Source organism: Jaculus jaculus, chromosome 1 (genome assembly GCF_020740685.1).
Source record: "Jaculus jaculus isolate mJacJac1 chromosome 1, mJacJac1.mat.Y.cur, whole genome shotgun sequence".
Taxonomy (NCBI): Eukaryota; Metazoa; Chordata; class Mammalia; order Rodentia; family Dipodidae; genus Jaculus; species Jaculus jaculus.
This window is the reverse complement of record NC_059102.1, coordinates 96,074,125-96,101,097: the sequence shown is the minus strand read 5'-3', so window position 1 is coordinate 96,101,097 and position 26,973 is coordinate 96,074,125. Positions and strand designations below refer to the sequence as shown.

The 26,973-nt window shown below is 40.6% G+C and overlaps 1 protein-coding gene across 2 annotated transcripts in view; it reads right to left on the bottom strand.

The window, feature by feature from the left end:
* Tek (TEK receptor tyrosine kinase) overlaps positions 1–26,973 on the bottom strand; it is a 142,904-nt gene that overhangs the window by 27,465 nt on the left and 88,466 nt on the right. For both annotated transcript variants that reach the window (XM_004658392.3, XM_004658393.3), the window contains exons 9-12: positions 16,309–16,453; positions 10,476–10,637; positions 8,723–8,857; positions 5,289–5,576 (exon numbers count right to left, since the gene is read on the bottom strand). In XM_004658392.3, the coding sequence (XP_004658449.2) occupies positions 5,289–5,576; positions 8,723–8,857; positions 10,476–10,637; positions 16,309–16,453 (730 nt within the window). The remainder of the gene's footprint in view (positions 1–5,288; positions 5,577–8,722; positions 8,858–10,475; positions 10,638–16,308; positions 16,454–26,973) is intronic.

Below are 26,973 nucleotides of genomic sequence, written 5' to 3'. Positions count from 1 at the left end.
GCACAGAGGTATGCACAGAGGTATGAGCTCCCGGAGGGGGCCTGCTTGCTGCCAGGTTGTGTTTGCTGTCGGTTTGTGGTCTCTCCCTCTCTGCTTGGATTTATGATGGGAGCCAGCTTCTTCTGCCATTGATGGAACTTCCCCTGGACCTGTAAGCTTGAAATAAAACCCTGTCTCCCATATGACTGGGTTTAGTTGGATGTTCATCCCAGCATTGTGGACCTGTGTACTATAGGAACATATCTGAAAATCCAGACCTAGCGCTATAGGTCTGTTTTCCCAGCTACCCTGGAAGCAGAAGCAAGAGGATCACAAGTTCAAAGCTCGCCTGGACTATAGTGAGTTAAAATTAAAAAGAGAAAAGAGGTCTGGGGAAATTGCTCAGTAGTGAGAACTTGCCTAGCATGGGTTCAATCCCTGGTACCACAAAAAAGGAATATATCTCAACATAATAAAGGTTATATATAACAAATCAGTAACCAACATTACACTAAGTAGGGAAAACTGAATGTATCTTCTCTAAAATCAAGAATAAGACAAAAGTGTCCATTTTTTCCACTGTTATTCCACATAATGCTTAAAGTCTTAGAGTAATAAGGAAAGAGAAAATATATACAAGGGATATACATAGGAAAGCAAGAATCACCTATCCCCATTTGCAGATGATATGATCTTATACTTAAAAGACTTTAAAGACACCACCAGAAAATATATTTTAAAATATCAATAGCTTGGGCTGGAGAGATGGCTTAGCAGTTAAGGCCTTTGCCTACAAAGCCAAATTTCAATTCCCCAGGACCCATGTAAGCCAGATGCACAAGGGGGCACATGCATCTGGAGTTCATTTGCAGTGGCTGGAGGCCCTGGCGCACCTATTCTCTCTCTCTACTTCTCTCTGTCTTTTCTCTCTCTCTCAAATAAATAAAAATAAAGGTTTTTTTTTAAATAATAGCTTGAGGGCTGTGAGTATAGTTCAGTTGGTAGAATGTTTATCCAGCATGCATGAAATCCTGGTTTTGATCCCTAGCAAAGCAAAAAAAAAAAAACAAAACAGGCATGGCATAGCATGCCTTTAATCTCAGCATTTGGGAGTTGGAGACAGGAAGATCTGAGGTTCAAGACCATCTTCAGCTACATAGCAAATTCAATGCCAGCCTGGGATACATGAGACCATATTTCAAAACCAAACAGATTTCCTATATAATTGCCTAATAAACTTAAAAAGAAGGAAATCAGGGGGAAAAAATCTATTCATAATACCTTAAAAAATCCTAAAATTGTATGGAAGTACAAAAGATCCAAAATAACAAATAATCTCAGGCAGAAAGAGTGATACAGGAGTTATCACAATACCTGATCTCAACTTATACCACAGAGTCATAGTAACAAAAACAGCACAGCACTGACTCAAAACAGATGTGTAGATCAATGGAATGGAATAATAATAATAAAAAAAAAGCCACAGCCACTGCCATATAATTTTTCACAAAAATGTAAAAAATTACATTGGAGAAAAAACAGCCTCTTCAACAAATGGTATTGAAAAAACTAGATATCCACATATAGAAAAACCAAACTAGATCCATATTATTCAATTTGTATAAAAATCAATTCAAGATATATCAGAGAACTTAATGTAAGATTTGTAAGTGCTAGAAGAAAACACGCATATTTAAATAAAGAAAGGAGGAGCTAGAGAGAGCTTAGTGGTTAAGGTACTTGCCTGCAAAGCCAAAGAACCTAGGTTCAATTCCTCAGGACCCACATAAGCCAGATGCACAAGGTGGTACGTGCATCTGGACTTTGTGTGCAGCAGCTGAAGGTCCTAGCATGCATATTCTCTCTCTCTCAAATAAATATATAAAAATGAATATAAAAAAGAAAGAATACAAATGGCAACAGTGCTGGCTATGCTGGGAAAGAAGAACCCATATACACCGCAACAAAAACGTAAAAACTTCTGGATCCACTACAGAAATCAGTAGACCAGTCTGGAGTTCCATGGCAGCCTAAGCTACAAAATGAGATCTTGTTGCAAAAGAAAGAGAAAGAAGGAAAGTAGTGAGAGAGGAAAGGAGGGAGGGGGGAGGAAGGAAAGAAAGGAATGAAGAGAAGAAAGGAAGGAAGAATAATTATATAATACAGATAAACCACTCATAGTAATAGCAGTCTAAGTCAGCATACCACAGAGATGTTTGAACATCCATTTTTATTGCTTCATTAGTCACAATAGCCAAGACATAGAACCAGCCTAGATACTCACCAACAGATGAACAGATGCTCAAAATTAACTTTTGTCACTTTCAGGAAAATAAGGGGATTGGAGATCATTATTAAACAAAATAAGCCAATTAAAACAGACAAATAGCACATGTTTTCTATAATAAGCAGAATCTAGACTTATATATGAATATGCATGCACATACAAATGTATGACATGCACACAGAAAGGAAGTTTGGGGGAGGAAGGAGTCTAAAGGGAAGGGAGGGAGAACAAGAGGTTAATGTATAAAAACAAAGACAAAATATCCCCTATTTTTCTCTCATAGGCTGACTCTAGAGATATGTGTGTGTGTGATGAAAAGCTATATAGGGGAGGAAGCTGATCAGCAAGAGGGGAGGAGGAGTGAGAGAGGAGGGTAGTGAGGGGACAAATATGAGCAAGGTATAATGATATGCTTGTATGAAAATGCCATAGTAAATCCTATTACTTTGTATGTTATTGAAAATAAAATACAAAAATAAATTTTAAAAAATTATATGATATATTCATAAAATATGCAGAAGTCTAAAAGGCATACATCATATATAAATTAACAGGAATCATGTTTATTCAGGAAAGGATGAAGAATGGTTTGGATACAAATATGCACTAATGGATATATTTATTAAATTATGTGGAGTTAGATGTGCTATCATTGTACAACAAAGCCTTAACATGAACAGAAAAATTCACAGTAAACATACTATGGTCTGCAGAGAGAGGAATAGAAATGAAGTAGGGAGGGTGAAAGGAACTTGCTTGCAAAGCCCACTAGTCTGGGCCAGTTCTCTAGTACCCATGTAAAGCCAGCACACCAAGTGGTGCATGCATCTGGAGCTCATATGTAGTGACCACAAGCCTTGCCATGCCCATACTCACTCTCCTTGCAAATAAATAAACAAAAAAGAAACAGAGGTTATATAATGTATAATATGTGCATTTTATATAACCTTATTTTTTCTATAGGTCAACAAAATTCTAAAAGCAAATATAGCAAAGTAACAGTTGTTAATTTTGCATGGTAGGAATATGAATGTGTTGTGTGTTAGTTTCTGCAATATGCTGTGTCTTCTAAGTTTCCTACAATTAAACAGGATATAAATAAACACACACACACACACACACACACACACACATACACACACACACGAAGAGTTTCTAAACTGACAAAACTGTTCAGCTTGTATAAGTCATTGATGCATAAAAGTTGCTGAGGAAGTACTGAACTCCCCTTCCACCCCTATCATTGATGGAGGCTTCCCAGCTACCCTCATTGCTGAGGAAGCAAAAACCACCTGCAAAGACAGCTTCAGACTTGTGTGTTGGTGAAGGCCACTTGACCCTGTACTTGATGTGGCCAAGAGGATCCTCATCTTTTGAAAGCCTCAAATGCATGGACATAGTACATTCGAGTATGAATGTAAATTCAGTGGTGCAAAATTGACACAAGGCTTCTGATAAAAGATTTTAAATATTGCAAAGAAATTAACAAGTTCCAGATAGTTTTAAATGACCAATCTAAAATACAGAAAAGGGGCTGGAGAGATGGCTTAGCGGTTAAGTGCTTGCCTGTGAAGCCTAAGGACCCCGGTTCGAGGCTCGGTTCCCCAGGTCCCACGTTAGCCAGATGCACAAGGGGGCGCACGCGTCTGGAGTTCATTTGCAGAGGCTGGAAGCCCTGGCGCGCCCATTCTCTATCTCTCCCTCTATCTGTCTTTCTCTCTGTGTCTGTCGCTCTCAAATAAATAAATTTTAAAAAATTTAAAAAAAATTATAAAATACAGAAAAGCTTGGAACTGTGATACAATTTGAAAGGAAATAGGTTTTATTGCCCTCAAATGTATTTTTTAATATTAGAATTATGTGCTATGAAGAATTTGAAATGCAATGTTATGTAACTTTAAAAAATATTTTTAAATTATTTTTATTTATTTGAGAGAGAAAGAAGCAGATAGGTAGAGAAAAAGAGAGAGAGGAGACAAAGGGAAGGAGGGAGGGAGGGAAGGAAAGGGAGAGAATGGGCGTACTAGGGCCTCTAGCCATTGTAAATGAAGCCCAGACGTATGTGCCACATTGTGCATCTGGCTTATGGGGGTCCTGGGGAATTGAACCTGGGTCCTTTAGCTTTGCAGGCAAGCATGTTAACTGCCAAGCCATCTCTCCAGCCCTTTTAAAAAATACTTTAATTAGTTTTATTTATTTATTTGAGAGAGAGAGAAAAAGAAGCAGATAGATAGATGGATGGGGAGAGAGAATTATTTAACTTTTAAGACTAGGAATAACTCATCTATTGTTAATCGCCATCTCAGTATATACACATACATGAAGATCCTGAAAAGCTGCCCTGGTTGGGGGCGGGGGGCTGAGGAGATGGATCAGTGAGTAAAGTGCTTGCTAAGCAAGAGTAAGGACCCATGTTTGGATCACCAGAACCCGCAGAAAGCCATTCTAGGGTTCCTGTAGCAAAACTGGAGACAGGAGACTCCCCAGACTCTCACTATGCAGCCAGCATGGTGTACACAGTATGCAATAGCAGACACCAAAGAGACTCTGTCTCCAAACAAGGCAGAAGACCAACACCCAAGGTTTCCCTCTGACCTCTCTACACCTGTGCCATGGTATGCAACCACCTGCACACACATACAAACTGTCCTGTAGCTGTTTAAATAAACACTCAAAAGTTCTTCTATTCATGTTACTTGAATACTTAAGAGGCAACTCCCTAGCAAAGATGGGCAAACTTTAGCACTGTTCTGCCTTAATGGTTGCAATCCAAACGGGGCTTTGCAGAAACCTGGGGAGATGACTCAGCTGTTAAAGGTACTTGCTTCCAAATAGGGCTTTGCTGTATGTTACAGGCCAGTAGGATATTAGATGGTTAGTAATTAGCCTGCACTCCCAACTATCTGCCTTTACGACTTCTAGGTGACAACCTGGAAGTGAAGTGACAGAAACTAAGCTCAAAAAATGACAGCAGCCAAATGTTATTTGCTCAAGTGAGGCAGGAGCAACCTGAGTTACTTACTGTCACTAAGAGTCCAGGCGGTAAGATCTTCACTCCATTCCCCCTGGGCCTTGGTGTTGACTCTGGCCCGGACAACGTACTGCTCCCTGGGGAGTAAGTTGTTAAGTAGCACTGAGGTCAGGTTGCCTGGAACTTTGATGTTCTGCTGATCGCTTTTTATTTGCACAGACCTCCTCTCCACTTCCACATAAAATTCATCTTCTGAGCTTGGGAATATAGGTTGCCAGGTCAAATTTAGTGTGGTCTGGCTTTTTGGTAGGAGACTGAGACCTCTTGGAGGGGGTAGTCCTAGGAGTAACCAGAAAGATCGTTATTTTCAGACAGGATAGAAGTAATAGTGTCCCAAAGGGCAGCTTCAAAGAATAACCTTGGCTTCTGACTGACAGAAAACTTCACAAGCTACTAAGGAACACAAGCTAGCAGCCATGACACTCTCCTCTAGCAAATCGTTAAAGTACTTGACACAGCACTAGGGGATGGCTCAGCAGTTAAATGGACTTGCTTGCAAAGCCTGCTGGCTAGCATTCAATTCCCCAGTACCCACATAAAGCCAGATGCACAAAGTGATGCATGCATTTGGAGTTTGTTTGCAGGGGCAAATTGCCCTGATGTACCCATTCATATTCATATTCTCTCTCTCTCCTCTCCCCTCTACTCTCCTCTCTCCTCTCTTCTCTCCTGGCAAGTAAATAAATAAAAATACAAAAAAAAATAAAGTACTTTACATATACTTTGAGTAAGTTTGCTTGGCATTAAGCTAAAGGTCTTGTTGGCTATCCCTCTAGAATCTAGAAAAATCAAGAGAGGTGACACCTATTCACTTTGCCAATCTCTTGAGTTTAAATTCCAACATAGGCCACTCAGAGTGGTTCAGCAAGGTTATAGATAAGGCAGAACAGAGAGGTGGTGTGCAGGAAAACACTTACAAAATTCCTAAGCCTGTATGGGAAGAAACCCCAAATACACTCATTTTTCCTTTTCCTTCCCTTTGGGAGGATAGTAACCTTTCACCCATCCCTATCCACCCATTTTTTCTGCAATGGATTGAGAATGTGTTCTTCCCTCCTGTCCTGTTCTCCCTGGCCTTGACCACTTCAGTCAACACACATAAATAGTGAAACTGCAGGATGAATTCAAAAGCAAGCATCAGCAAAATCCAAATGGTGGGAAAAGGAGAGCCTTCAAGAATTCCATTCCCACCCACCCCGAGAAGTACTTTGAAATATTCCAAGGAACCTCTAAATGCATCCTGGCTGGAACGTATTCTAAGAGCTTGAAGACAGTGTAGTGTGGGTCTGTGAAGTGTTTTATGTTCTGTTCCATAAATACTTTCCATTTGACTCAGGCTGACCTTCCTCTTCTGATTCTTCAGCCCTGGCCTGAGAGGAAAGTAACTACCATTTGCTTCTTAGTTGCAGTGATGACATACCTGGGATCCCTTTGCTCACAAGGCATAGAGACACCATTATTCTCTAATTTATATAATTTTTTGTGGTTTTAATTTTTCTATTCACAACCAGATGGGTTCCTAGGAGACCATTTCTGACTTTTGTGCAATACTTCTGTAAGTCCTTGGGTTACTCTAACACTGCCAGTGACTAAAGAGTTGAGAGAGAGGAACAGAGGTCAGAATCTACAAGAAGCTAAGAAGGATGGGGGAAGTATTAAGAAGGTAGGAGATGGGAGAGAAGCAGAGAATGCAGAAGACAGTAGTGAAGAGCTAAAGGTGGGAACAGTAGCCACAAGGTCCACAAGCTCTATTCACTAGACAAGCTCAAGAGAGACACCTGGAGATGAAGAGTCCAGGGTCCCAACACTCAAAGCTCAAGAGCTGTAACTGTCCACCATGCAATGAAGTTCTGACCTGTACACTTCCCTCCACCACATAAGCCCAAGTGACCACAGACTGAGCCCTCTATAATCATGCGCCAAAATATACTTTTATTCTCATGTTTTTCTCTTGGGTATTTTGGTCACAGTGACAAAAAAGTTAACCAATACAAAGCTAAAAGCCTATGGACTTGGAAGCTGTTATGGCCAGTTGTTTGTAACACAGGGGAGTATGAGTTAAATCTATATGAATCTGCAGCTATTAAGCACTAAACAGGAGACAGTAACAGAAAGATTATACTCAGTGAGTAAGACCCAAAAAAGAGAACCTGACAAAATGTCTCTCCACTGTTTCAGAGGAAGGGACCTGGTAGCAACAAGCTGGAACCCAAGTTCACATCACAGACCACACAAATCAAGAGTTCCTCCATCCACAGTGGAAAGCAGATAGATATTGAATGACACTAATCAATTAAGAAATGTTCCTGTGCAGACATAGTGGCTCATACCTATACTCTCAGCAAGGAGAGGGTATGGCATAATAATTGCTACGATGTTGGAGAGGCCAGTTTGGACTACAAAGTGAGACTGTGCCCTTCCCAAATAAAAGAATGTTTCTGTACATATTATCTAGACATGTGGGCCAGGGCCAGCAGTGTTAAGTATCACTTGGGAATTTATTAGAAATCCAACTGAACTAAAAATTCAGGGAGTGGGCCCCAGCACTCTGCTTTAAAAAAAAACGTTCCATGTGATTCTAATGGACACTGATGTGCAAGAACTGTTGACTTAGAACCATGAAGTTCAGTATTAGAAATGGCTACCTAGGGCTGGAGAGATGGCTTAGCGGTTAAGCACTTGCCTGTGAAGCCTAAGGACCCCGGTTCGAGGCTCGGTTCCCCAGGTCCCACGTTAGCCAGATGCACAAGGGGGCGCACGCATCTGGAGTTCGTTTGCAGAGGCTGGAAGCCCTGGCGCGCCCATTCTCTCTGTCTTTCTCTCTGTGTCTGTCACTCTCAAATTAAAAAAAAAAAAAAAGAAGAAATGGCTACCTATAGGAAGCAGGGCTGGAGGGTGGAGCAGAGGAGTACTGTTCTTTAGACAAAAGCCTTTCCTTCCATTTGATGTTCTAACTGTGTACATGGATTACTTTGAAAAATATAAATTATTTTTTGAAAATAAATAAACTTTTCTGAAGTGTTTGTGACAGAAGCCTGGCCTGTACCCTTGAGATGGAAACAGGAAGCTGGGGGTGCAATTCAGAAGCCAAGGCCCAACACAGATGCTGCTAAGTAAACCCCAAGTCCTTAGGGATGTCCTCGCCTTCCTGAAGGCTCATCTGCTTCCTTCTCTGTTCTCTGGATGGCTACAGACTCCCTCCCTCAGGGACTCAATCCAGGAGTCTGGCCCAAATAAAGGATACGTTTGGCTTGAAGTCCTAGCCTTCCTGTTACTTTCCCATCCATGCAAAAGCAAACTCCTTCCACCTCCATCCCCACCCACCCACTCACCCACCACCACCCTTCCAGGTCTTCCTTCCTCTTTCCCCTTCCTCCCCCTCCCACCAGCTCAGGAATAAAAACCGCCTGTTGGCTTCAACTGACCGATAGAAGCTGTTGTGAAACGCCTCACGGGTCCAGGATGCCCTTCTCCACCCTCTCCACGACGCACCAGCTGCACACAGAGCTCATATTCTGTCCGAGGTTCCAAATAGTTGAGTGTGACAATCTCATTTGTCACTGAGAAGAGAGAAAGTCCAGGAAACTTCAGTTTGCATTCTTTAAACTGAGAAAGTTGTTACTGTGATGTGAACTAAATTTAGGTTTTTAAAAAGACAATGTTTAGTGAAATAAGAAGGCAATTCCACTGAACAATCTCCAGTGTAAGGAAAATTGGGCTTCTGAAGGTACAGTATGTACATTAATATGTGTCTCTGGATCATGGGTACATTTCTGCTATAGTGCTTCTGCCCTTTTTATTTGCAAAATTAAAGCTGTCATATACACTATATGGAATCCAGATTTAAGGGGGAAATACTTTTGTTTCCGCTGTTTCCAAATATTTGTACTGATTGTAGTGAAACCATTAAGAGGAGAAAAAAAAAACTCATGCAGGGTTTAACGATTTTTAATAGTCATATCTTCACAAAGAAGGGCCTGAGAGTCTGTAGAAAACAGTTCCTATGTAGATGACACATGCCTTCCTTAGTGTTCGCTTTTGCCAGCCTCTCCATCTCCGTGGATATCACAAAGGTAAATTTTGGCCTTACCTCAGGAGGATATATTGCTAATTGGAAAGAGGGAGATCAGACTGTGTTTAATAGGTCTTAGAAGACTACTTTTAATGAACAAAAAAATGAACAAAAAGCCAACAACCAGTCACTACAGTCCAACAAATCAACCTTACTTTCCCTGAGATTTGAAATTTTGGCTGAATTTGGAGAGTTTAGTAATAGATAATAACACTACTTTATTTAGTGTGACCAAGTCAGCAACATTAGGGGTGGTTCCAAGCCTTTTTAAATATCCTTATCAGGTATCAACAAGCAGCAGGTCAAGGGCCTGTTCAAGGAAACATTAGGCAAAGGAAGATGAACATACTGGTGGAGGGTGCCTTTACTTACTGGCATGGCCATGATACATCTGACTTCAGGATTTCAATTAAAGCAGTGTGGTCAATGGAAAATGCAGTCTTCTTTGTTGCATGTGTTTTTTTAATATTATGGTTTGATATGACCATGTACTAAATAGAACTGTAACTTATTCATAAACTCTTGCTCTTTTATCTCCTTTATCTTGCCAAATTACTATTTTTATTCCAAGAAGTTGGGGAGGAGGATTTGGCTGTCTTTGCTATACTCCTTCCCCCAACACCAACTCCAGTCCTGTCTCTTACAGACTAAAAATTTCAGGATTCAATTTACTCTAAAGCTCTTTGTATGTTAGAGATCTTCAGAACAGGACAAGGCATGGAATGAGAAAGTAAACAACTAAGCAATTCAACATAGAAGAAATAATCATTCCTAGGATTCAGGTCTTTCCAGCAGGCCTTGGGTTTTCTTGTGACCACATCAGTGGTGTAAAAACATGATTTTCACCATGACCAGGCACAACAGAGGTCTAAAGTCTGGATTGGGAATCCAGAGATGCCTGGAAAGGAGTGCTGATGGGGTTAGTAATAAATGGTGCAGGTCTGTTCCATGTCCCCCAGCATCTAGTGACATCCCAAAAATCAGACCCAGAACTCTCTGAATCCCCTACAATGTTCTGTAAATTCTGAAATGCAAAATATGTTGTTAAAGGAAAAGGGAACTTCTCTATTTGGAAAAAATCTTTAGTCTGGTACCATCTGCCTTACCTTGAATGTGTCTCCATGCTTCATAATGATTAACAGGTTTATACAGAAGCTTCTTGGATTTGATTGGTCCATCCCCAAAGTAAGGCTCAGAGCTGATGTTGATGACAGCAAAGTTATGTCCGGTGTCAATCACATTTGGGGCATGCAGAGGCTTTGGAAGAACTGAACAGAATTTCAGCCATCAGATTAGTCCTTGGGCTTTGGGGTGTTACTGTTGTTCTTAGGTGGGGAGAGGTTATAAGGATGAGAACTTTACATTCCTCTCGGAGTTCTCAGATGAGATTCAGTCTAATCCCTGATTCTCTGAGCATTTTCCTATGTTCTTCCTTCTCCACTACTATCCATAGTCAAAGTGCTTTCTTAAAATACTCCTCACTGCATGTAGGATTAAAATCTAAAATTTATACCTTAATGTACCAGGTCTTGTACCACTGTGCCCAGCCTCCCTCCAGTCCTCTTCCCTCATCCTCTCCAGTCTCACTAGTCTTCAGCTCAGACAACTGTGAAAGCACCAAGTGCCTTCATATCTTCAATTCTGTGTTGATCTTGTTCACATAAAAGGCATGGTCTGTCTCCCTCTATCCCCTTAGCTAACTCTTAATGCACATTTCACTCTCAGCTCAAGGGGTTAGGGCTCTCCTGAGCTTCAAGTAGGCTCATGTGTTATATGACTTCAGAGAATTTGTACTTTTCCCTCATTATAGTTTCTGAGCTTATTGCTCTTTGTAAGTAATAAGTTTATTATTCTTTGGTAAGATTCTCTTACCATTTCATTCTCTTCTCCCCATTCTCTTTCTCTCTTAATCTCTCTCTAATACAAGCATATTGTTTTACAGTCATGGAGGTCAGAAATCAGACCTGAGTCTGGGCTAACATCAAGTAATCTCCACCTCCAACTTCAAAGCCCACATCCGATCTCTGTGACCCTCTTCCTTGATGAGATTTTTCCTCATATTTGTCAGAAGGTTCTCTGCTTTAAACACAGGTGGTTAGTATAGACTAGTCTCCCCATGTCACATGGAGCTGACAGTACCCTCAAGGAGCTGAAAGCTGAGCTTTGGGAAGATGAAGATATTTGAGATATAGCAATGATTTGTAGCCATTTGACTTACAAGGGCCACAGTATATATAAGTAAAAGAACAGCATATCTGATAGTAGAGAGTTTGGAAAGAAAATTTCTTTAAAACCTCCTCAGTGAGGTATAAATGAAAAGCTTATAAAATTTTGCACTAGGCCCTAAACTACATTTGGGTGATGACACTGAAGTTCACCAGTATTGAGCCTACTAGGTGCTAAGTAAACATCTGTCAGGTGAAATTCCAGTGAGCCCTGAAGGTCTATTTAACATTTATACATTTTACAAATGAGTATCTAGGTGTTTTCCTCCCTAATAATATATTCTCAATGATGTGGAAGAGTTTAGGCATCAGAAATACTTCATTGTACATTGATTGTACCATCCTCTGTGTCTTGATGCTGTATTTCCTCGTCTTTGAAAATGACTTCAAGTCTTTGCTCCAGTAACTTCTCAGGAAGGCCTGACCACCCTGTGTAAAATCAGTCAACCCTGCAGCCCTTCTCAACATTCCTTGGCTCATTCCATTTCACTTCCATGGCATGGCGTTCAGCATTTCAGCAGACTCTGATTCCATGTTCCTCACCACTGCTTATCTCCTTTGGGAATGTAGGCTTCAGGACAGGAGGGCTCCCAACCCCAGTACTATTCACGACCATACTCCTTGGTGTTAACTACAACAAGGACTAAGACATGACTAGGCCTTCAGGAAATTCTATTGACTGGATGAATGAAGATTTAGAAAGGAGTCCATAGTCTAGACGGAGTCAGCAAAAAGTCTTTAAGATAGACCAGGTGTGGTGGCACATGCCTGCAATCTCAGCACTTGGGAGATAGAAGCAGGAGGATAGAAGTTCAAGGTCATCCTCAACTACTTACTGAGTTTGAAGCTACCTTGGTACATATGAAAGATATTCTGGCTCAAAACAAAAATAACACTTACTGGGCATTTACCCTAAAAGCTCCATGCCTCAGTTCAAAGAGATTTGCTCAAACATGTTTATAGCTGCTCAATTCATAATAGCTAAAAGCTGGAATCAATCCAGATGTTCATCATTAGACTAATGGATAACCAAGATGTGGTATATCCATAGGGTGGAATTATACACAACAGTAAGGAAAAATGACACAATGAAATTTGAAGAAAAATTGTCAAACTTGGAACAGATCATTCTCAGCAAACTCACCCAATCACAGAAAGATAATCGTCACATGGTCTCACTCATCTGTGGCTTCTAACCTGACTCTTCCTGAGATGCTGACATCCCTAATAAGCATCTCAAGGACCAGACAATAAGGAAGGTGGAGTGGAAGGGGAGGGTAAGGGGGGCACAAAACTGTACCCAAATGGAAATGGTTCCATAAAATCCTATAGCCTGAAAGACAGACTAAAAGTTTGAATCTTCATCAGATCCTTAGAGGGAATCAAAGGGCCTGGAGAGGGTATGATGAAGACTAACCTTAATCTTCTCCTGTTTCTCTCTCTCCCTCTCTATCTCTCTTCTTTCTTTATATTTCATATTACCTATCTTTTTCTTCCTGTGTTTCCCTTCGCACTGGCCTGTAACTCCCAGTACCAGGATGCAATTAACATCCACAATGAGCTGTTGACCAGAGAGACCTACAAGGTTTCCTAAAAGAAGACATATTTCTGTCAGAGCACTTGATTACCCACCAAAGGTTAATGGTAAGACCTTACTGCCAGAGATACCATATACTGTTGGTACAGAACATGGAGTAATCTGGCTGGAATTTGGAAGAGAGTCAGTCCCCAAACAGTTAGCTTGTCTAGTGCCAGAAGGTGCTGCATGAGCAACTGGGGGAAAATGACCAACATTTGTCCAAGCAACTCGTGGTCGAAGCTACTCAGCAGCAAACAACCTGATGTGATGTTCTCCCAAGTGCAGTAGTGGCACACAGCCATGGTGGGTAACCAACTGCTCTTGAATTGGCTAACGAATCTGCTCAGTGGAATGGAACCCATAGCTGGGAAACAAGTCAGAACCATATACAAAAAAAAAAAAAAAAGAGTCTGCTTTCCAATATTAAGCTCCCACTAATTTTGGATTACAAAGGGCCTACACCTATTAAATTCCCTCTAAAATAATAATGGTTATCCCATTTATCCGGTGCTGACTTCTCCCTCCATTGGAGAATCTGCTCCTCTTTTTCAGATAGATGCAGAACCTCAGTTGAAACCATAGAGTAATTGGGGAAATGAGCAAGACTGCTGCTTTCTTGGTGAACCTGGTACCAGCACAAGGGTGAAGGAGATAGACACAGAGAATACTCAACTCCTACCAAACCAGATATCCAGAAACACAGAGGTTCCCAAGACCTCATCACTCAAGTAGACCTAAAATGAGCCCAACATGGCTCAGAGAAATTCGCGGAGGAGGGAGCAGAAATATTGTTAGAGCCACATGTTGGGACATTATGCACAGAGATGTGCATTTCCCCATTATGCACTTCCCCATAACTGATGACTACCTCCACAATGCACGACCTGCAATCCCCAATGAGGAGGGTCCCTTTGGAGAGGGGAGGACAAGGAGGAGGCTAATGATGGTAACAACATGTGCTGTTTATTGACTGAGTATGTACATAACTAGTAAAGGGTATAAAACAAAAAGTCACATCAAGTAAAAGTTCTGTGACAAGAGACTGAATATACCAGTATTGTCTGAATACTCATTTACTTAGAAAAGAGGGCAATGCTGTGACTAAATTCATCATTGTACCATGATTCTTTTGTACAATCAAATAAGATCCCCTCTGTTTAAGCCAGGAGTGTCCCAATCTGTACTCTTGAAAGTAAAGTATCTAATTTTAGCAATACTCTTTATTAAAGAGTCTGACTGATTGCTCTAAAGCTTTATTTCCACTTTTTGATGACTAGTCAGTGTGAGAGACAGCAAAGCTCCTTTGATGACTTAGAACTGGAGATGTTTCTATGCATTGATCTTGTGTATTCTTTTTTAAACTACAAAAGAGAAACTAGAGCCAGGGACTCTCCTGTATATTATCAATATGATGTCTTAAGGTTGCTTTTTTATTTTTATTTATTTATTTGAGAGAGAGAGATAAAAATGGGCCTCTAACCACTGCAAATGAACACATGCACCACCATGTGCATCTGGCTTATGTGGATACAGGAGAATTGAACGTAGGTCCTTAGGTTTCAGAAGCAAGGGCTTTAACCACTAAGCAATCTCTCCTGCCATGATTTGTTTTTGACTTATTATTCTCCATGGGCAGTCAACATGCCAAGAAGGTTAAAAAAAAATAAGGTAATTTGTCTTGTCTACATATCATTTCCTTTCTTCCAAGAACATGCAAGATGTTAGAAATTATTTTGACTGTATGAATAATCTATTTAGTAAAACGGATTTGTGTTTCCTTTCTGTAATTAAAAGGATAAGCAGGATTTCAGGATGATTAACACAATTCTCAGGGCAGAGAACCCAAGTCTATAGAGGTTGCACTTACGGTCTGATAATCTTGATTGAAAAAAAAATAAACTCGGGGCTGGAGAGATGGCTTAGCAGTTAAGGTGCTTGCCTGTGAAGGCTAAGGACCCAGGTTCAATTCCCCAGTACCCACATAAGCCAGATGCACATGGTGGAACATGCATCTAGAGTTCGTTTGCAGTGGCTAGAGATCCTGGTGTACCCATTCTCTCTCTCTCTCTTTCTCTGTTTCTTCCCCCCTCTTTTTCTCCCCCTTCTTCCCTCTCTGTCTGCTTGAAAGCAAATAAAAAATATAAAAACATTAGCTCAGTAAGATCCCAAATCTGTTTCTTCACTAGTAAAATGGTGATAAAAGTAACCATTGACCAAAGTTCTTACAGAAGTTAAGATGAAGTATATGATGCACTTCTTCCAGTGCCTATTCTCAAAAACACATAAACAGCTAGTAGGTGTTCTTATCTAAACAGACATCCAGCCAAGTGCACTTGGATTTACCTCTAATTTGTTTCTTCATCTCAAGCCACAACTTTTGTACATATATACACAGATTAGTTCAAGTTCTGAAATACTAATTCATAACAGGTTGAATATTTACCCACTTGGATATGTACCATTCATGTTCATTGTACAGAATAGCCTTATATTCAGTGAGTATTCCACTCAAATAAAGATTCTGCAAACCATTCACAATGATGAGGAGAAAGTCACAACAAAGATGATGCTAAAATTTTTATGAAGTACAGTCACTACCATGCACATTATACCATGTACGATTTTAAGTATTTTATATGGTTAAGAATGCCTCATAGTAACCCTAAGAGGTGGAGAGAATAAGCTTCATTTACTAACAAAAATGGCTCAACATTAAGTTTTCTCATTTACTCAAGGCCACATGCAATATTGTAAGTTGTCAGAACAAAATCAAACCCAGGGCTTTGTTGACTTCAAAGATTATACTGAAACATTCATTCAACTTTCCTGCATGTGACATTTTTGAGCTAGGGTCACATGTAGTCTAGGCTGGCTTCCAACTTGTCAGGTAGCCACAGCTGGCCTTGACCTCTACCTTCCAAGTACCAGGATTATTGACTTCTACCACCACACCCCACTCTCATGCATCTGATTTTAAGAAAGAAAAAAAAAAAAAGATTCACCAGCCTGGAAAATAGCTCTCAAGTATTTTAGATATTAGCTTGCATTTTTGTCTAGAAGTTATACATTTTCCTAGTAAGACATAGACACAGTGCTTAGAGAGCACACATTTTTCCTATGGCAAAATAAGCTTACCTTTCACAGAAATATTGAAAGGCTTTTCCACCATCCCAGCCACGGTGTTCACACTGCATACCCAAACTCCTGAGTCAGGGGGGAGGATTCGGTGGATGGTGAATGTGGCCACTGAGAAGCGATCAGTCTGGTTCAAGTCATTCGGCTGGAACAAACACACACAAATAATATTAAAACTTTTCAGGATGCTTATACACAGAGGTCCATAACACTGACCCCATCTCATTGTTTAATAAAAAGTTTTCTAGGAGAGATTAAGAAGCTGAGTGCAAGGCTAGTATAATCATTGGCATATTTCCAAAGCTATTGTGGTAGCCCTGAAAGTTTATATTGGACTGATGCCCTCTCAGGCCCTGCTGTTGTATTTGTGTTTGGAAGTGTGGGATAAACACAAGCAAGGAGTTTAATTCCTTTTAAATTGCTCTGGGTTGTATTTGTTCAAAGACTGTGAGCGGGAGGACAAAGTGGCTTCCTGAGCCTTGGTGTGGTGCCATGGGAAAAGGCGGGGTTCTGAAGACAGGGATCTCTTCTTCCTTCGATCATTCCTACTTGTGTAAAGTGGGGCCATGTAATGCGAGGAAGTTATGGGTACAGGAACAAGAGGGCAGCTGATTACAATACTCTAGGAATTATCTCCCTGCAGAGCAATCAGTTTGCAGAGCTGTATGCCAAACTACCTTCACAAGAGCTGAGGAGCTGGGTAAGAGACCACAGTGCTAATTGTAGTATGGAAATAAGAACTATCTTATAAAAGGCAGGCAAGTAAACTTATCAGCAGCCCTATTACCCCAACTCCAAACAGTGTGGTGTGGAAAGGAAATTAAGTTAAAGCTTTAGACCTAAGTTTAGTACCAGACCTGCTATAGTGAAACCCAGTGTCAGGCAGAGCCCCATGGTCTCTGCCCCTAGGCCAGTAGCTACAAGCTAAGCTTCTGGACCCTCATTAGCCAAGGGGCCAAGAAATTGCCTTCACCAGCCCTTCTCCTACCACACCATAACAAGGAGCAAGATTCTATCTACTAGGGAGCAGGGTGGGAAAGTGAGCAGGGCACAGAACCTTGCCTTGGGAATCAGAGTCAAATCACAGTGGGTTCTAAGTGCTTCTATCTCGTGATGCACAGACTTAGCCTGCAGTCCTGCTCTAACTAACACCAGGTAGGATCATATACCCCAGTAGGACACACTTGTGTTTCAGCTGCATCGCTGCCAAGCATACCATGATTCACACAAATATCCAAGACTATATGGGCCCTTGAAGCAACACAGATGTTCGTGCAGCTTAGTATCAGCCTGAGTGGCCAAGGGACTGCCTCTCTTGTCTATCACCCCAACCTTAGTGAGCACAACAAAAGAGTTCCCACTGGGGACAAGGCAGAAAGTACAGGATTGTGTATTGGAATTCAGTGTTAGGCAGATCCTAATGTTCCCTGTTCCCAGGTTCATGCCTCTGGACCCACAATGGGGCCAGAGACAGAACTATGGCTCCACTGAATTGTCCTTCTACTCTAGCCATTTCATCTCTAGCTGGTTGCAGTGGTCTTGGGGGCATCCACAGAAAGATAGGCCTTGGATCTGCCTCTGTGCGATACTGGTCTCAGCCAGCAGGCTCTGGGTGTGACCAAGTATTGTAGCATTGAAGGTCATAGGACCGACCACCCCATTTCTCTCACAACCCCAGGCTGCACAACAGAGAATAAATGCCGGGAGGAAGAAAAGAGAGGTTGGTGCCAAGTTATTGTGTAAATGCTTGGGATCAGTTCTTCCATGGTTAGGCCCAGAAGCAGGGAGACCCCTGGTGTGTCTGAACACAAGGCAAGAACTATGGATGAGGTACCTGGGACTATCTTGCCCCAGGTGGAGGCTCATAGAGATAGGCTTCCCTTGCTTTATTCTCAATACTATTCCAAGTGCACACATAGGGTTAATCTGGGTTTGGGTATCCCCTTGTGCTGAGATGGTGACAACACACCAGTAGTAGACCCGGAGCAAATAACACAAGTGTCCACAGACTTTGAGCACATGGACAGCTGAGAATTTAAGGAAGGATAGGCACCGACAAAGCCAGATTACAGGGTCGAAGAAACAACTGCAATGTGTGTATGGCATGGTAGTATGTCAACAAGAACCTTAAGAACTTTCAGAAACTCACCACCTCACCTAATAAACAAACAGGCACAAAAGCCAGCCACACCACATCTGATATTCATGGACCCTCAAGCAGAGCACTCACAAGAGGTGTTTTAAAGGAAACTTAATACGCTTCAAGGAAACAGAGAAATGAGTCAATACTCTAAGTTACATCACAAAGAAATTGAAGTAACAAAAAAAAGATGTCACTGAACCAAAAATTAAAATTAAAAACCTAAGCAAAGTTAAAAATACAATATAGTGCATCAGTAGCAGAACATATCAAATAAAAGAATTGAGGAGCTATTTGAAAATATACAGAGTAGAAAAAAGAAAAAAGTGGTATGAAGAATGATGATAAGAACTTTAGACCAGCATTAAAAGAGAAAACATTTGGAATTATTGGGGTTCAAGAGAGTCTTGAGAATGTCAAAGGGTGAGAAACTATTCAAAGTGATGATAATAACAAAAAACTTCCAAAATTCAAAGAAGTTCACAAACATTTACATAGAAGGTAAAAGTTTGCCAGTCAGAAATAATTCCACTAAATCTACCAGCAACATTTTATAATAATGCTCTCAGGGATGGGAAGATAGCACAGTTGTTAAAGACACTTGCTTGAAAAGCCTGAATAAAGCCAGATGCACAAAGTGGGGCATGCATCTGGAGTTCTTTTGTAGTGACAAGAGGTCCTGCTGCAATTAGATAGTCTGTCTTACCTGTCTCTCCATCACTGATTGTAAATAAGTAAATAAGTAAATAAAGAAATGAAAATATGTTTAAAATAATATTGCTGTCAAAGTTTAAACAGAAGATTCTTGAAGCAGCGAGGAAAAGAAACATGATAAATACAGGTGTCCCGGTTCACCTGAGAGCAGACCTCTGAGCAAGAGCTTTCCAGGCCAGGGCAAAGCTGGTGAGATTTTCACAGCACTGAAGGAGAAAACGTGACAACCAAGAAGACTCCCCTGCAAAGTTGTCCTTTGATGCCGAAGAGACATTTCCAGACAAGAGAAAACTGAATTTATTGCTGTCAGACCTATCTCACAAGAAGTGCTAAAGGAAGTTCTTCAAACTGAAAGTGGTACTAATCAATAATGTGTAAATATTAAGCAAATCCTGAATGTTCTAATGGTTCCAACATGACACATAAACCACTTAGTGTGGAGACTAAAAACAAAGCAATTAACACATTAATATGTCAAGAGATAAGCAAAATGAAATATGTAAAATTGAGCATTAAAATTCAAAATATGAAGTATAAAGTACAAGCATATAAAATTTCATTCGTATTTTTTTTTCCTCCCCAGCCCCTCTCATTCATATTTTAGTTTTTCTTTTTCTACATTTATAGTCAATGTTAAGTTGCAATCATTTTTGAGCATCTGGTTATAATAAAAATATTATACCTTATGATAACCTCAAGCACAAATCTATAATAGACAAACCAAAAATAATAAGCAAAGAATTAAAACATACTACTGCAAAAATCACTTGACTACATATGAAAAGGATAAGAGAGGAAGAAAGGAACTGCATTAAAGCAAGAAAACAATTGCAAGATTTTACCTATTAAACTTAGCATAAATGCAAATGAATTTAATTTCTCCAGTGAAATGACAAAGTAGGGTTAGGGAAGTGGCTCCGTGGATAAAGCACTTGCCTCACGAATGTAAGTACCTGAGTTTAGACAGCCAGAACCCAGGTAAAGCCTGATGAAGATAGGAGAATCTCCTGGAAGCTCACAGGCTATCTAGCTCAACAAACACAGTAGTGAATAAGAGACCTTGCCTCAAACATGGTATAAGGCAAGGACTGACACCTCAGATTGTCCTCTGACCTCCACTCACATGCTGTGGCATGCACATGTCTGCACTCACACACATGAACATGCTCCCATGTGTATGCATGCACATACACACACACAAAAGAAAACATAGTAACTTTGTGGGGGAAAACACAATACCCTACTCTATTTTGCTTGCAGGAAATATACTTCACTTCTAAGAACAGGCATGGGCTGAAAATGAAGAATGGGTGCAAATAGCTCCAAAAGAGACTAGGAGTGACCATGTCTATATCAGACAAATTGTATGTTATTATTATTATTACTTTTATTATTATTATTTAGGTTATAAAGGTTTATCTTAAGAGAGAATAGAAGTAAATAAAAAATGCTCCCAACCTGGGAAGCTTAGGAAGGGTCCTGAGCAGGTCTCCCCAGAGAAACTATACTTTAAATTCAAAAGCAGTCAAAAAAATACATATACAGATAGAAGGGTCAATTCAGCCAGCCAGAGGAAATAACACTTGCACATGATACCCAATTTTAAAGTAGCTAAGTAAACAAAACAAATATCAATAGACCTAGAAGGAGAGAAGAGACTTTCAGCAATGGATACATTGTGCGACCAAAAAAAAAAAAAAAAATAGCAGAGTTATGCTACATCCTAGACCAACTGGATCTAGCAGATATCTACAGAGTTGAACTGCATTCGAGGCCAAATGGACCTAGTAGAAATACAGAATATTCCACTTTACAGATCCAGGGTTCACATGTTCTTAGCAATCATGGAATATTTGCCAAGATAGACCATATGCTAGGTCATGAAAGACATCTCAGCCATTTTCAAAACTCTAAGTTGGTGACATCTGGGTAAGATGGCAGCATAGGAGCCAAGCCAAACCAGCCCAGGGAGGGATTTAAGCAAAGCCGCAGCAAAATGCACTCTTCTTCTGAAAAGGGAAGGAATATAGGTTATTCTTAGACAGTGGAGAAGCAGAAGAGATGAAGATCCATGAGAAAGAAGGAAAATGGCCAGAATCCCACTGAGGCACTTGCAGCCACTGACCTGTGCGATCTGTACACCTGCACGGCACCACCCCGCAGGCGTGCCAAGCAGCAGCAGAGACCAAACAAGGGGGTTTTCCAATCTCATCAGTCTTCTTGCAAAGTCAAGAACTATGAAGTAAAGATGTCTGAGATCAACTAAGGAGCTACTGAAAGGGCTACAGATGAAAGCGCCTGAGTAAGTCCAGGTTTCTGCACTCTCCCATCCCCCAACCATCAGAACCATAAACCTCTGGCATTCAGCCCCAGTGGTAGGTCATCCAGCACAACTGACCATAACTCCAGCTCCACAGCACAACACGGAGGGATTGAGGTAGGCACTCAGCATTGGTGAGATTGGAAGCCACCCCAAAAGGTAATGAGGCTGACTGACCAAAAAAAAAGTACACAGGCCTTCATTGGAAGAGCTAATCTCTCTTTACATATCAAAGCAGGTTATGGGTTACATATTCTTTGTTGGCTTTACCATTTTCAAATAATCTGTATTTGGGGGTTGAATATCATTGCCTTTGATGCTTTCAGATTATAGAGCCTTTGTCTTTTTCTTCTGTCATTATTGGGGACAGGGTCTGATTCAGATCCAGGCTGACCTGGAACCCAATTCAGAAATGAAATCTCTACCTCCCAGCTGAAAAGATTAAGGGTGTAGACGAACACACACCCTTGGGGATTTTGGCTTTATAAGACTATCTGTTTGTTTTAATCCCCACAATTGCATATTTTGTTCTGGTTTTTATTAAATGTGTATATAGCTCAGTTGAAGTTTAGAATTTGCTAGTAAAATTTTCTACCCAGTCCACTAGAATATTTGCTTAGCAAGCAAACTCAACACATAGGATCACTTCTGTGGCTGGACTGTGGTACAAGAGCTACACCTGGCACCTTAAACTCATATCCTGAACGTATATAAAGGTGGATCACCACATCTAAGAACACTGCAGATAAGTAGAAAACCCGAGAATCAAATCAACTCAGGATGCAAAAGTCACTACATTATAATACAAGAAACACAAAGAATCAAGACAACACAATTCCACCAAAAATTATAAATATATCAGAAATGATCACCAATGAGACTGTTTTAGATGCAATGCCTAACAAAGATTTTTAAAAAAATGATTGCATCTATACTCCAAGAAATCAAAGAATAAATGAAAGGAGTCAAAGAAGAAAACAAAGGAATTAAAGAAGAAAGCAGGGGGCTGGAGAGATGGCTTAGCTGTTAAGGCATTTGCCTTCAAAGCCAGAGGATCCCAGTTTGACTCTCCAGGACCCACGTAAGCCAGATGCATAAGGGGGCACATGCATCTGTTTGTTTACAGTGGCTGGATGCCCTGGTATGCCCTACCCCCCCTTTCTCTCTCTATCTCTTTCTCTCCCCCTGCTTCTTTCTCCCTCTCAAATAAATAAAAAATATATTTAAAAAAGAAAACAAACCCCTGAAAGAGAACACAGGAAACTTACTTTTTTGAAAATGGCACATCCATTGGGATTCCATCTCACTCCTGTCAGAATGGCTACCATCAAGAAAACAAATGACAATAAATGTTGGCAAGGATGCGGTGAAAAAGGAACTCTTCTACACTGTTGGTAGGAATGTACTCTGGCACAACCATTGTGGAAAGCAGTGTGGAGGTCCTTGAGACAGCTAAAAATAGATTTACCATATGATACAGCTGTAGCACTCCTAGGCATATATCCTAATGTCTCTTCTCACTACCTTAGAGATACTTGCACAACCATGTTTATTGCTGCTCTGTTTACAATAGCTAGGAAATGGAACCAGCCTAGATGTCCATCCACTGATGAATGGATAATAAAGATGTGGTACATTTACACAATGGAGTGCTATTCAGCAGTAAAGAAAAATGAAATTATAAAATTTATAGGGAAATGGATGGATCTGGAAAGGATCATACTAAGTGAGGTAACCAAGGTCTAGAAATCCAAACATCACATGTTCTCTCTCATATGTGGATACCAGCTACAAATGTATAGACTTATCTGTGAACTGGAACCAAAAATCTGTAGCAGAGGCCAGTAATCTAGAAAAAGGCTATAAGGGAGGTAGAGATGGAAGGACTTTAGGGGATGGTATTGTAAGTATGTAAGTAGAATAACATTACAGGGAGGGGAAAGGCCTAAACAAGGCCAGGGGAAGAGATTGTATAAAAGAAGGGTGGGGAGGTTGATCAAAATTCAAGATATTCTGAATATGACATATGAAAACCTACTTTCTTATTCCTTTTATATCTCCTTTCTAGCTTACTGGCCACTTCTACTGAGTTTTCTTCCTACTTACACAGAAGTCCTAGAAAGGGAGGGAGGGGCTTAAGAGAATGGTATTATATATATGTAAGTAGAAGAATAGATTAATGGGGTTGAAAAGGCTTTAGTGAGATCAGGGGAAGAGATTGAGTAAAGGAAAGGTGGAGGGAGGGCTAATCAAAATTTAAGAGGATATAAATAAGTCATATGGAAACCTACTTTTTTGGAAAATGGAACACACAAGAGCCATAGATTATTACTAGAAAATTTTCAGTGCCAGGGATGGGATATCTTTCAGTGAGTTTTTTGGCCAGGGAGGTCCTTGATGCCCCAAAACATTACAGGTCATTGGTGAGGCCCTTGTTTTTCCACCAGGAATAGATGGTAAGAACCTATTGCTAAAGACTCCACATACTTGGGCTGCAAGGTCACTGAGAAGTCCTGCTGGAGCTGAGCTGAAAACCTCCTCCGTGTATACCAGCTGACAGAAAGCTGGAAAAGACCATGCTGCATGCAGCTCAATGGGAAAGAGAGAAATAACCCATGAAAATACTCCACAGTGAACATTGCAAGCCTTATATTTGGTCAGCCAGGCCAAATGAGCCAATTGGTGCAATAATGGTACATCTGTTATGGGAGAAATCAACCGCCCTCTAATGTGACTGGAGGCCTGCTCCATGGGAGGGAATACATCCCTGATACTGAAAGCCCACTCCATGGGAGGGAATACATCCCTGATACTGAAAACCTACAATAGGGGTAGTCATGAGGCCTAAGGGTGTAATGCCTGCTGCTGTCTGGCTACATGTGTATACTATGCTCACCAAACTGCCAAGCAAGCCCTTCTCTTAATGTTCATACCCAAATATTAATGCTACTCTCACTTTTGGTTAAATAACCTTCTCTTTTCAGATGGCAGTGACCTTGGGATGACTCAGAAGGCACAGTGGTACTGAGAAGTGACAGAGGAATGTTCAGTACTGAAATATCTAAATCACACCTTCCAAGGTTCAGGGTCTATTGCAGAAGAGGTGGAGGAAAGAGTGTAAGAGCCAAAGGACGGGTAGGACTCCTTACAATGTGCTCCCTCCAGACACAAAATGGCCTGGATACTCATGACCTCACAGTACCTAATACTACCTACACGAGACCATCATAATAGGAGGAAAAGATCATGACATCAAAACAAAAGAGAGACTGATTGAGAGGAAGAAGGGATATGATGGAGAGTGGAGTTTCAAAGGGGAAAGTGGGAGGAGGGAGGGAATTACCATGGGATATTGTTTACAATTATGGAAGCTGTCAATAAAAAAAAAATAAATAACAACATCAACAAAAGAAAACTTACTTTTTTGAAAATGGCACATCCAGAAGCTACAGATTGTTACTAGAAAGTTTTCAGTGCCAGGGATGGTATACCTTCCAGTGAGTTGTTGGCCAAGGAGGTCCCTGTTGCCACCAAAACATTGCAGGCTATTGCTAAGGCCCTTGGTTTTCCTTGAGAAACAGATGTAAGACCCTATTGCTGAAGACTTCACATGCCTGAGCAACAAAGTCACTGAGAAATAAAGCTTGTGCTGAACAGAAAACCTTCTCCCTATATCCCAGCCAACTGAAAGCTGGAAAAAGCAGCATTGTATGTATCCCTGTGGGGGAATAGAAGTCATCAGCAGTGCAAACAGTGGACACTGGAATCCTCAAGTTTGGCCAGACAGGCCAAATGACAGAATGAGTGCAATTGTGGCATGTCTACTCTGGGAGAAATCAACTGCCCTCTAATTAGACTCAAGGCCCACTCTGTGGGAGGGAATACATGCCTGGTACTGAAAAACCTAATCAAAAGCCTGTGGCAGGGGAGGTTATGAGCCTTGTCTGCTCTTATCTGGATAAATTCATATATTATTATCACCAAATTGCTCTGAAAACACTACACTTAATGTTCATATGTTAATGCTAGTCTCACTTCTGGTTAGAGAAGCTTCTCTTTTCAGATGGTGATAGCCACTGGGATGACCCAAAAGGTAAGATAGTGCTGAGAAGAAGGGACAGAGGAGTGTCCAGCACTGAAACATTTCACACTCTCCAAGGCTCACGGTCCATTGTAGAAGAGGTGGCGGAAAGAATGTAAGAGCCAAAGGAAGGGTACCACTCCTTACATGCAACTGTCCAGACTGAAATTGGCCTTTATATCCATGACCTCTCAGTGTCTAGGAATACATACACAAGACCCTCATAATAGAAGAAAAAGATGATGACATCTAATCAAAAGAGAGACTAATGGAGAGAGGGAGGGGGTATGATGGAGAGCAGAGTTATGAAAGGGAAAGTCAGGGAAGAGCAAGAAATATCATGGTTTGTTGTCTGTAAGTATAGAAGTTGTCAATAAAATATATTTTAAAAAACTTTAAATCACATCAAATATCTAACCACAATATAATAAAATTAGAAATCAATAATAAGACAAAGTTTGAAAGCCATATAAATATGTGGAAATTAAATGACTCATTCTTTAAAAAAAATCAGTAACTCAAGAAAAAGTTTAGGAAGCCAATTATTTTTTTCTTAAAACAAATGAGGGATGGGGAAATGGCTTAGTGGTTATGGCATTTGCCTGAGAAGCCTAAGGACCTCAGTTGGATTCCCCAGGATCCATGTAAGCCAAATACACAAAGGGGCACCTGCATCTGGAGTTGATTTGCAGTGGCTGGAGGCCCTGACATGTCCATTCTCTCTTTCTTTCTATCTGCCTCTTTCTCTCTTTCTTGAATAAATAAATAATTTTAAAAACAAATGAAGCCGGGCGTGGTGGTGTACACCTTTAATCCTAGCACTCAGGAGGCAGAGGTAGGAGGATTGTCGTGAGTTTGAGGCCATCCTGAAACTATATAGTGAATTCCATGTCAGCCTGGGCTAGAGTGAGACCCTACCTTGAAAACCAGAAACAAAAAAAAAAAAAAAAAAGAAAGAAAGAAAGAAAATGGAAATACCAAAGCCTATGTGACAGAGCAGTACTAAGAGAAAAGTTCATAGTTATTAATTCCTACATCAAAAAAGTTTGTTGGGGAAGAAAAGTCAGTAATGGTCTTAATCAGCAGTGGACCCTGTAAGCTCTATGGCTTGCCAGCCATGCCAAATGTGCCAACTGGTACAATGGCACATGTCTGTTATGGGGCAAACCAACCACTATCTGATTGTACTTGAGGCCCACTCCACAGGAAGGCATTAATGTCTGGTACCGAAAACCTAATCAAAAGCCTATGGCTTGAGAGGTCATAAGCCCTATGGGGAAAACTACTACTGCTGTTTGTCTAAATAAATATATATATATATATATATATATATATATATATATATATATATATATATATATATTGCCACCAAACTGTCCTCTAAATACTTTTGTTTATGACCATATACTA